General features: G+C 40.7%; 1 protein-coding gene across 2 annotated transcripts in view; it reads left to right on the forward strand.

Moving 5' to 3' along the window:
* Positions 1-12,451, forward strand: part of cntn3a.1 (contactin 3a, tandem duplicate 1) — a 99,907-nt gene that overhangs the window by 53,627 nt on the left and 33,829 nt on the right. Inside the window, exons 10-11 of one of the 2 annotated variants that reach the window (XM_022206595.2) lie at positions 8,629-8,758; positions 11,948-12,098. In XM_022206595.2, coding sequence (XP_022062287.1) covers positions 8,629-8,758; positions 11,948-12,098 — 281 coding nt within the window. Of the gene's footprint in view, positions 1-8,625; positions 8,759-11,947; positions 12,099-12,451 lie in introns of both variants that reach the window. The other variant, XM_022206587.2, reaches the window with a different exon arrangement.

Genomic DNA, 12,451 nt, shown 5'->3' on the forward strand with positions numbered 1-12,451 from the left:
ATCGTCCACTCTTTCCCGAAGTACTAACAGTCAACTATGTAGTAGGGCTGGACCCGAATATCCCGAATATCTGAATATTCGTTCGCTACGGCGGTATCCGGATATTAATTTGGTATCCGCATATTCAATACATCAGCTCATCCTGTCCTGTGATCACATAAACATATACACATATGTCTATGTGATCACCCCTTCCTCCCCCCAGACGAAAATATTCGGAGCTCGTCTCTTCGCCTTCGGCCCACTTTGGCTCATCCCACCGTGTTCTTCGGCTCATTTCGGCTCCTCCATTCGTGTTTCTTACCACCACCTGAATGACCGGGTTGCTGCTGACTCTGACGTCACGCTTCACTTCGTTGCATAAACACAAGACAAGATGCTGAAGACCTCCGCTGTTTGTGAATTCTTCAGTCTAACTGAAGACAAAACGAAGGCAAAATTTGGACCCGGGAGACCAGACGAATGGATCCGAATATTCGGGCCATCTCCGCCACAAGCCCCGCCCCGTCGGAAGTTACGGGGCGGAACGAATATTCGGATATTCGTCTTTAATAGGGCCCGAATATCCGGAGGCCAGAAACCACTATTCGGGCCAGCCCTACTATGTAGGCAGCTCCTGGGCTACATTAACACTGTCAGACACTACTTAAGCATCAGCAGTATTAATTACGTCACCAGTCACTCAGGTTCAATTCGATTCAGTTCTGTTTATATAGTGCCAATTCATAACATATGTCATCTCATAGCACTTCACATAGTAAGATGAAGACCTTATGAAATTTAAACCAAGAACGAAGAACCCAACTATCCAAAGTTCTATTTGGATTCTCTATGAGCAAGCAGTCGGTCACTGTGGGAAAGAAAAAAAAAACCTTGAACGGGGAAGGAAGCGACAAAAAAACTCAGACAGAACCAGGGTCAGGGAAGGCAGCCATCTGCCTCGACTAGTTAGGGTAAATAAAACGCAGCAGTTCGATGCCAGGTGAAATTCATATTACTCTAAGCATGTTTTCGAAATAAAGTGAAATAAAGTTTTATTTTCTTTGTTTTGTTATCGTACATCATTCTGCTTCCATTAAACGAATTAATACAAATGATTATTTTAAAGTTTTTGCACCACAACTAATGGATTTGTCTCGTGCTTGTTTCGTCACATGGACACATATAAAAACTATTCCACAGAATATATGTCTGACCTCTATAGAATAACCATCAGGAATCCGGTAAAACACCACCAATCCTCAATTGGCTCTTTCATCTGTCTGCTGTTCACCTTTAACACAATGCGTGATGTTTAGTGACTATCAGCTGTGCACTACTTTTGTGGTGCATTATGGGATACTTTGAGTGCACTATATAGGACGTAACAATTGTCACCTAACACTTTGACAGCACTACAAAATTGCAAACACACTACACAGTCCACTATATAGAGTGTAGGGACTGATTTTAGGCACATCTCTGGTTTACAGTTTCATTGCTAAAGGCAGTCACCAGACAGATGCATGCACTTTTAGCGTATTGTGCATCTAGATCCATGAAAACTGTACTTGATTACCCTTTAAAGAAGAAATAATGAAAAATATTCTACTAATTTGTCCTCTCCGTCTTTATTTAACAAGTCCCATGAAGACGTTTTAACAACAAGCACAGTAAAACAGCTAAAAGGCTCAGTTTTACAGTCTTTTTTATTTAAATGCTGCTGTAATTGTCAGCAGAGTGCCTGTATGCTTTTTCATTGCTGCAGCCCTTAAGCGGTTCAGTGAATGGAGATGAGCGTAATTTAACGTGTAAGATGAAGGATGATAAGATTACAGTAGATTCAGAAGCGTCTTGCTTAAAGGATGCATTGTGTGTTTGCTCGATTTACTGTGCTCAGATGCAAAAATGCTTCCAACTCATCGCTTGTACTTGGCAAGGAGACGTCACTTTGAAATTGCTGTATTTGCTTGCGACTAAATTTGGCATCAAAAGGGTGCGTGTTCGTGTTCGTGTGTGTGTGTGTGTGTGTGTGTGTGTGTGAGCGCTGGGGGGAGGGTGTTTGTATGTGTTTTGCAAAGAAGCCAAAGTGATGCCATTTTCTGCCTGTCATCAAGCAGGGACTTTGTCGACAATTTAGCGCTCAATCTCTCCTATCTGCTGCTCTCAATTTTATCATTAAGTCTCTTTTTCTCTGGGGAGGGTGAAAAATGCCTTATCATCCAAAGTGCATTTCACATTTAGGCAATTTCCCTTGTTTTTGTATCATTGTGTCGCTGGAGTGAACACGCTTTCTGCCCAAAAAGAACGGCCCCAGTGAATCACGGTCGATTGTGTCAGTGTTTGGGTTCGGTAATGAGTCCAAAAACCGGACTGTTGCTTGCTTTGTTGGACATGTCTGTAAAAGGGGGCAGGTGGGTTTTGTTGTCTGGAACTTGGATTGAGAGCAGAGATAATACCCAAAATCTGCAGCTCTTTAATTAGAGAGCTGAATGTCAATGCGCTGAAGAAGATTACAGACTTGTTTTTCCCCCCCCGCTCTAAGTGCTTTGCCATTATGACACAGAAGTAATCCTCGCTGTGCAGCTACTCGGATTCAAATCTGCATAAATCCACATTATTGTCATGACCATTTCATGTCTTTGTCATTTACAGCCCGTCTGGTGTTTTGTTTGTTTTGAGCGGCCTGACAAAGGTCACTCCCTCTATCCGCCACCCATCCTTAACCACAGGAAACTCTCCTCACTCCACCTGTGCGTCTTCGTTATTGATTTGTAAATAAGACTGTAAAAAATCTCTTTGGCAGGTGGCAAAGGTAACATATTCTCTGTACATGTGGCTATATTAATGAGGTGGGGGTGTTACCATTTTCAAAATGCCACCGTCAACCGCGGCAACAGTAAATCAATTTCCAAACCCAAAGGTCAGCAGTGTAGAGAGGGAAGGGAGAAGGAGAGGGAGGCCAACGGGGCCATTTGTTATTCCTCATTAGAATGGATCAGTCCTCTTCTGCCTCTCTCTCTCCAGCATATCAGCATCTCTTGTGCTCCCTTTCTCTTTTCTTACGCTCTCTTTCAAGTCTTTTTTCCTCCCACTTTTCCCTCCCTCTCCGCCTCATTTTGGGCCCCCTCCAAGGGAATTAAATGGCGCAGAGGAGGGCTGTCACTTCAAAATGTCACCCCGGCGAAACAAGGACCCACTCATGCTTGTATTTTTCCACTACACCACCAGCTGCCCCTTTTTACTTACACATGTGAGAGAGTGTTTTTCTTACCTTTGACCTCCAAAGTCCGCTACCTGCCCTCGGTCCGGCGACTGCAAACATATTACAGACATAATAACTACACGTTATCCGCCTTCTTCCCGCCTCAACTTGATTCGGTATCAGAGTGGAATCAAGCATAATTAAAGGTGGCGATAAAGCAGACGAATGCCATCATTTGTCTCCAGTTGTAAAGAGACTGTGATGGAGCCACTGCTGAGTCTCTGATGGGTTTTTTTTTTGTCTTTTTTTTTTGCCTACCAGGGCAGCGGGTACAGAATAGTGTAGTGTGCCACCAACCCATGCACTTACACAGCTCTCGTTCATCTCTTTCAACCCCCTGGGCCCTTGCACTGTGTAACCTAAAAAGGATCATCTATCATCTATTCAAAGTCACTGTGGCTCCTCTCTCTTTCTGCTCCTCTCTCTCTGTCTTTATCGTGCCTTTTTCCCTTGAACACACATGTGAGCGCCCAGTCAAAGCCAAAAACCCACAGACTTGTCGTGTTCCACCTGGAAACTGCTGAATCCGTTCACGCCCAGGACCCCCTCTGGCGTCGGCTTTAGCGCCAGGTCAGCCGTGTGTCCATCTTGTGGCTGTGCCTCAGAAGGAAGTCTATTTGAAGGTCCTCAGCAGTGTCACTGACTGATGTTAAGGGACAGTCCTTGTCTTTTCAAGTGGCAGTGCTGTAATGATTCCAGACGACAGACAGACTGGCGGCAGGACCCTCTGGACTACTTTGTCAGTGACATTAAAAGGTCCGGCTACACTCAATGGAAAGATCAAGGGCAAGAACAATGAGTACTGCCACACTTAAATTGACATAACTATAAAAAGGGAGCAGAAAGCAGTGCCAAACCTTGTAAAGGTCAAAAAGAAGCACCGGGAAGGGAGAGGAACTTTTTTTTTGCAAGTGTTGTTGTTGCAATCTGTGCAGACATTTTTGAAGTTGCATGTATTTATCCAGTATTTTTTATTCTCTATTTTGCCTCCTCGCTCTCTGCGATACAAACAGCCTGCACGCCGCGGCTTGTTCCTGACTATTTCCACAGAGATTCGATTTCAGCCGTCATTTGATAACGTCTCGGTGCTATGTTAAGCAGAGGGGGGTTAGATCGAGTCACTGTGGGCCTATTAAGACCAGAGAAAATTAACAGTGTTTCAATTATCAACCCCCCCAAGGAGAGAAAAAGTGTGGCTAAAGCTTGAATTAAATCAGGCCATTCATCAGAATGAACACACTTGGCATCGTAGTACTTAAAACGTCCATAAATAGACCTAATTACCCGCCGCAAAGCAGTTTTCGTCCTGCATTCTCATATTTTCACGTAGCATGTAGACTGTTTATAAGGTTTCCCTGATAAAACGCCTTACATGAGGAAATAAAACATCAGCAGTTAAAGCAAAACATCATCCACAGAGTATGAGGTCAACAAAAACCCAGAGTGAGTCTAAATTAAGATAAATTCTGCTCCAACATAAGCACCATGGAGTTAAAAGAAAGCCCCGTTAATACCTGAGAGGCAATAGAATATTTATAGCACAGTGACCTCTTTTTATGACTGTATCTAATCCATTCATGAATCATTGATAACAACAGAACAAAGGGAGAAACATGTAATAAAGCACACACTCTGAGGACGTTCTAGTGCGCTAAGAAAAGAAACGGAAAATCCCAAAGTTAAAAATTAATACTAGTACGTTTGCTTGGTGGTTTGCTGCTGTTGTTGTTGTTTTCTACTGCAGGGAAGCATTACTGAATATATATACACCCCCAAAAGTTTTAGGACACTGTCTCAATCAAATAAAGTAGAACCTGTCCTACAACTTTTGACAGGGGGTGTATTTCATCACATGGATGTGATCAGGGCAGGACTCTGATCATACATGTAAAGTTTCAGGCAGATTGGAGCATGTTCAGGGCATTTACACAGCATTTGACTTTTCATGGAGAAGGATCAAAATTCCAGAGGCCGCCACGGACACGCCCTTTGACTTTGGAAAAAGATTTTAATAACTTTGGATCATTAAGGCCTCCTGTATGTACTGGCCCAATTTGAGGTGAATTGGAGTTTCCCCCTAGGAGGAGTTCACTCTAGAAAAAAGTGAAAAATGGGCAAAATCTGACATTCAACGCAAAATAGCTCACTTCCTGTTGGGTTTGGAATGTGGCTGTCACTGACTTTTTTGTTCAGCCTGATGTGCTGCATATGTGTACCAAATTTGGTAGATACACCCCCTGTCAAAAGTTGTAGGACAGGTTCTACTTTATTTGAATGAGAAAGCGTCCTAAAACTTTTGACAGGGGGTGTATCTATACATATATCTGCATACAGCCTCATGTAAACAGGGATTAATACCAGATTAGCAAAAGGATCATCATCCTGTGAGTTCTTTCAAACAGTATCATACGGATCAGAACGTTTCAGGTCAATCAGTAACCTGGTGACTGTTTGGTAACTTAGCGCTAAGGTTTTGCCTAGGGTCAACATATAACTGAGGGGCTTTTGAAGTCCAGGAGATATATCTTTCATATATTTTTATTAAAAGTAAAAATCTAATGTTTTTCTGTTCATTATGATCATGTCTTTACAAATTCCATCATTATTTGTTATCGAAACAATCACTTATTAATAAAAAAATGACTGGATGTCACTATGTCGCAAAAAATCCCACAATCACAGATTGACCCATCCAGAATGACTTGAAAATGATAAATAATTACAGAAAATTAGTCCAGATTGATATGAATTTTTTCTAAATGACTCGAAAATTAGCCAAAAGACACAAAAATGATCCAAAATGACGAGAAACGATCCAAGCTGACATAAAACCGTTTAAAAATGTTTCGAAAATTGTCCAGAATGACTCAAAAATTGTGCAGGTCAACATATAATTGAGGGACTTTTGAAGTCCGCGGGATATATCTTGCATACATTTTTACTAAAAGTAAAATAAATCATGTTTTTCTAAATGTTCGTTATGATCATGTCTTTACAAATTCCATCATTATTTATTATGGAAGCAATCACTTATTAATAAAAAATGACTGGATGGTGTGTGAGTCAAGTATGGATTTATGACACGTCAACAGGTTTACTACAATATCTTTACAAATAACTTCGAATTTCAATTTTTCTCAGTTGTATATATAATATTTAGAAGAATCTTTCTGAAAAAATACCATGTGGTGTTTGGTTAAAGGTGGCCATGTTGATTTTTAGGCCTGAAAACAGCAAAGTTGTCGACTATGATACCTGTCAACTATGTTACAAAAAGTCCCACAATTATATATTGAACAGAGGCTGATCGGACTAAGCTTGTAGCTTCGCTAATCAATATGTTTTATATTAACAATGGATCAATAGACGGCATGCAGCAGTAGTTATGAAACCACTGTATGCTACTGAAGACAGACACAGATAGACATGAGCAGTTTTCTCAGAAAAGATGGTGCCTACTGGACCTGCGTGGGAGGAAACGTGGCTGTTTGCTGCATGGGGCTGAACAATTAATCGATTTCAAATTGAAAAAATGCAATTAGCAAATCGCAGAGGCTGCAATTTAGGATGCGTGAGGTGTGGCTATTAAATAATGAGACTTATCCCGCAGTTTAGTTTGATTTAATTTGAATAGATTGCAACGTTCAGCAGTTGTTCATGCTCGTGTATTGATCAGCGTGGTTCATGCATGCAGACTGTGGTTCAGCTGATATCGGCCCAGTTTCATTATTTAATAACCACACCTCGTATGTTTTGAAGCGATCCAGGGCTCAAAGTGTCGTGTCAGTGCTTTTACAAATTCATGCTTTTAATGGTGTCTCATGTGGTAATACTCATTCACATGTTTTAAAGACATTACACAGTGAATATTGAGCTGACTGTAGAAAAAAACTCCAAACTGAATATCTGGTATGGACAGATGTTTTCCTCACATCGTTCAGCCCCGATGCACACGTAGGAGGTTGTTTGCTAACATGCCAGAAATAACAGGTTTATATGGCCGTAATGTAAAATTTTATTAAAGTTATGTTACTAGATGCCATTTTTTATTGCAGCAGTGGAACGAGCAGGGAAATGTAGGGGAATGATATGCAGCAAATGGTCCCCGAGTCAGAGATCAAACCAGGGACTTGTTGCTCCGGGCATCGTTGCTCTTGTGGTATGTGGTTTAGCTGCTCGGCCCCTGACTGTAATGCAGTTTTTAACAGTTTTTTCATCACATATCGATAAACCAAAGGCCAGGATACTCTAAGAAGCATACAACACACAAAAGAGGTGGTCCTGATCAGATAATAACCCTCGGATTATACTGATGCAACCGTTTAATCACCTTCAGATTCTCTAAAATAGTTTAATGTTTGTTGTCAGGTTACTACAACAGCGTCATTTTGGAGCAGGGATGAAAAATTCATTTTAGTTCAGGGACCACATTCACTCCAATTTGATCTCAAGTGGGCCGGACCAATTAAATCACAGCATCATACCCTATAAATAACCACAGCTCCTAATGTTTCCTTTAGTGCAAAAAAGCATGTTCTGAAAATGTTCACATTTAAGGAATTATCTTTTACCAAAACATTATGAACAAACTGAAATTTCTTAGTTAATATGAATTCTATTTCAGCAACATTATGCCTCAGTTAATCATTTACACATCACAACTTCCAGATCACAGAATGTCTACAAAGGAACACAACATTTAGTCACAGCTATCTGGAACTGAATGATGTAGGATTTTAGTTTATTATCAAAATGACAATAGTCAGACAACAAAAAAACCAACAAAAACAAGACAAAATATGACAAAAATGAGACACAAAGTGACAATACTGAGACACAAAACAACAACAAAAAAATAGACAAATGACACAAAACAAAAAAGAAGCAAAAAATTAGATAAAAACTTACAGAGACAACAATAGGGACAAATGACAAAAAAGTAGACAACACAAACGAGACAAAAAACCCACAAAACAACACAAACATCATGCAAAACAATAAATATAGCAAAACACAAAATGACTAATAAGACAAAAAAACACAAGCGAGACGGAAAGGAAATATAAAATGACAAAAACGAGACACAAAAATATGAGACAAACAACAAAAAACAGACAAAATATTACAAAAATGAAACACAAAATGGAAAAGGAACAATGCGCAATCTATTAGTTTACTTTATGATAAAAACAACTTGCCATGGTCTAGAAATTATTTTAACTTTATAGTTTTACTAATTTACAATCTGCAGTTAATCTCTTTTCTGTAACTTTTACACTTTGAGGGCCGGATCGGACCCTCTGTCGGACCGCTTTTGGTCCGCGGGCCGCATGTTTGACACCCCTGTGATTTTTAAAGGCTGCATCTATGTGTGTCTTTAGCAGGACAGAGTTCAGCTGAACAACGGCATTCTGACAATCAGCAGCTTGAATCTGGCCGACATCGGCATGTACCAGTGTGTGGCAGAGAACAAACACGGCCGGATCTTCACCAACGCCGAGCTGCGAGTTATAGGTAAGACTTTGCTGATGTCACCAAATACACATTTTAGGTCATATTTCTGAGTCTCACATTCATGTTGGCGAAACATTTGCTAAAGGTGTGGATCACCGTAAAGAATCGACAGAAACATTTTTCTCGAATTCTCCACTGCCATTGCTGTTTTTCTTTACTTCTGCATTAGCAATACACAGCAAAATGACTACACAGAGATCCCTGTACTCTTTGTTGAGAAGACCAATTAAATCCCACATTTCAAAAAATCTCAAAGCGGGCCCTAGCTCTGCTCACATAATCCACTGACTGCATTTGATGCTTATTCCTCTGTTAAAGTGATTGGGTTTCTTGGGGAAAATCGTCTGAGTTACATGTTGATATTGTTTAAATAAATATAATAAGTGCAGTGCGATTGGTTCAGTATTAACATGAAATCCTACCTTTTCTTGTGCATCTACTCATTGTTTCCTGCCATAATCCCTGAAATTAACCTGTCAGTTACCTGATTTCTGTTAACCATCAATTTTTAAGATACTTTCTAGTTTTGCTTTATATTCACTAAAACTTGTCATCGTGGTCCATTTGTCCAGAATTAAACCATAAAAGCTCCACTGTAGTTCCTTTACAGCAAGTGTCTGTGTCTTCTGTGATGGAAATGATTTTCATCTTCTAGTTAGATGGAAGCGTTCTGAATATTAAAGGCATTATGGAGGATGGTTTTTTTTTGTTTAATTTGTCTGATTCACATAAAATGAATATACTGACCTTTAGTGGACTTGTATGTATGGTCTCTAAAAGAATTATAAAAAAATAAAATAACTGTGGACATGGCAGGACCTGAAAAACATCAGCCAATCAACGCGCTCGGACCGAGGCGTTTGCTTTGCTCCCTTTCCTGTCAATCAAAAATCTTCTGGCTCAGGCCTAGTTACGTAGATTACGTACGCCTTGGACATACGTGTTTTCTGTACGTGTTGCTTTGGTATAGCTTCGTAGTTAGCTGGAGACTTGTTTTGCTCATCTTTTTTTACATAATGGCAGATAAAGATCCAGGGGGACCCAGCCGTAAAAGACAACTTCACGAGTCCTACGCAAGATTCTGGAGGGGGGCGTTTCTTCGTAAATGTTAAGAGGGGGGAGGTTAGAGGGGGGTGAGGCAGAGGTTGTATGTGCGCATGCGCATGCTACGTTGAAAGTCGTAGGAAATTAAATCTCCTCTAATGCCTTTAATGGTCGGCTTCATGTTGAAGTTTAGACAACTGACCCGAGAAGGTGAACTCAAAATGCAGCATGTAGAGTTACAGTAGCAGGTATTTTAATAAGGATTTCCAGGAGATCAAAGTGCATACAGGTCAGTCAGACAAACAGTTACAGGTAACACGAAAACCTAATCTGTAACTATCAGTGCAAGAAGAGTTGTGATCTGATTCTGTACGTTGCTAAGTACATTAAGCCTTTAGCTTTAGAAATGATGGACAAACATTTTCCTTTTAAACTGTATTAGAGTTATTTTATATAAGCATGTCCTGAAAGAAAGGAAAAAAATGTTTTATTTTCTCATATAACCACTCAAAGCACTTTGCCGTGGCAGTTTGACACAGCTTCATTAGTAGAAACAAAGTTTCATTCGTCAGTCAAAGCCACTTGACTTAATAGCGGGGCAGCTTGCAATGCTTTGTGTTTAGAAACATATATAAGTGTGATTGGCAGCCCGAATTAAAGCAACTGCCAGTATGCAGACTGAACCTGCAGAGCCCTGAGAGGGTTTTAAACGACTTCACTGTAGGTTTGCAGGTCGAAAACCATCCTAATAATGTAGGAGTGAAGAATTGGTGCATGACCATTTGGCCACTGCTGCACTATTTGTCAAGATTTGTGCATCTGCTTCCAATGACACCCTAAGTTATGGGATTTGTCTGATGATCTGCCTTCAAATGACTGCAATGAAAACATCTGAATTTTAAATTCTAATCTTAATAGCAGAATGTGGATATTTAAATCCTGGAATTAGTGCAGGGAAAGAGCATTTCTTGTAAACTTGATTAGTCAAATCTTATAAATCTGCAAGTAACCAGGATTTTCATAATAAATTAAACAGACTGTTATTTTTATTCTAAATTAATGAATAGTTTTTATCTATAACAGGTCCGAAAATTGTGAAAAATGCCGAGCTCAATTTGTGGTGACATTAAGCTTGTAAATCTTCTGGAACTCAGAAAAAGGTTGGAATGTTTTTCTGCAGCCAGTTAATCAACTCAAATTCATCATTACTTGTAAAAAAAATGTGATGAATGAACATTAGTAGATGGATTTGGTTACTATTCAAGTATTGATTGCAAGGATGTTTTAATTTTTATCCTTCTGTGTGCCACTGAGCATAACTGGGTTTGTCTATTCATCAAACCCACATCTCAAGTAAATAATATGACAGGAATTTCTCCTTTAGTTTGTGTGTTCTGTTACCTTGCTACATTCCTGTAAGATGCAGATTTAATTGAAATGCACAGATCTTAGTTTATATAAATTCTCCTCGTGTTAAAGAAAGAAGAGTGAGACAAACACCTGTTGTGTTGTCGGAGATAACGCCGGCGTTTCACACACAGTGTCGAGTCGTAATTCTGAGCTGCCGTGTGCGGCTACATATGTATCGTCGTGTGTGTTGTTGTGTACGCACCGGCATACGTTGGCAGGTGCTCGGCCGTGTCACTGGCGCCAGGCTGTGCATTCACTTTGAAGAGCTTTCTGCTGAGTCGGTGCGCATACAAAGCAGCTCCAGACGACGGCGCCTTAGTAATTAAGGCCTAAAGGAGCAGCAACAAAGCCTCCCTCTCGTTTTACATTTCTGCTCCACAGCCCCGTGGCTTTATTCTTAATGCACGGCGTCCTTCGAGGGAAAAATTCACGGAATTGGGGAGACTACCTCCCTTTTCAAATAAAATATCTTCCTTAAAACGTCTGCAGTTATTGGTGCATTAGTCCTGCCTCTGCATGTGTGCAAACAAGTGCACAGTATGTGTGTAGAAGGGAAAAGGATGTGAGAGCTGACCTGCCTAATGGATGGAGTGACCTGAACGTTTTAGGAAGCTCCTCCACCGCAGCTCTGTCTCCTTTTCTCTGTCAGTAAGTGAAACCTCTGTTTTCTCTTCCTCTCTTGTCTCCCTCCTGATATCCACAACCCTTCTTCTTTCTGCCCTCCTCCTCCTCCAGCCATCGCCCCAGACTTCTCCCAGAACTTGCTGAAGCCCCAAACTTTGGCCCGACAGGGTGGCGACGTCCTAATCGAATGCAAGCCCAGGATGTCTCCGCGGGGCGTGATTTCATGGAGGAAGGGGAAGGAAGCCCTGAGAGAGAGCCACAGGTAGCAGGTTTCTTTGTGTCGAGCTGTAAATGCATCGTGTGTGCAGCCATGTTTTGTTTTTCTCTTTTTGTTCTTTAGTTTGTGCGCCTTTCTTGCACAACAGTATTTTACTGACTTGTTATTTTATTTTTCCCTACTTGATATTCATGGTGACAAACTGCACAGAGCAGAATCACAGTGTGACACAATACAATTGGAATTGCATAACACGTTCTGCACTCCACCACTTTCCCCCCTTTTTTGCTATCCGCATTTCTTCCCTGAACTCCATTGTACTTTGCTTTCTTCTGGCTGTGCTCAGAGCCGGTTTCTGCACTGTTTACTTAAGGTAATTGGGCGTTCCTAGACTGCGG

The sequence above is a fragment of the Acanthochromis polyacanthus genome, chromosome 6, assembly GCF_021347895.1.
Source record: "Acanthochromis polyacanthus isolate Apoly-LR-REF ecotype Palm Island chromosome 6, KAUST_Apoly_ChrSc, whole genome shotgun sequence".
Taxonomy (NCBI): Eukaryota; Metazoa; Chordata; class Actinopteri; family Pomacentridae; genus Acanthochromis; species Acanthochromis polyacanthus.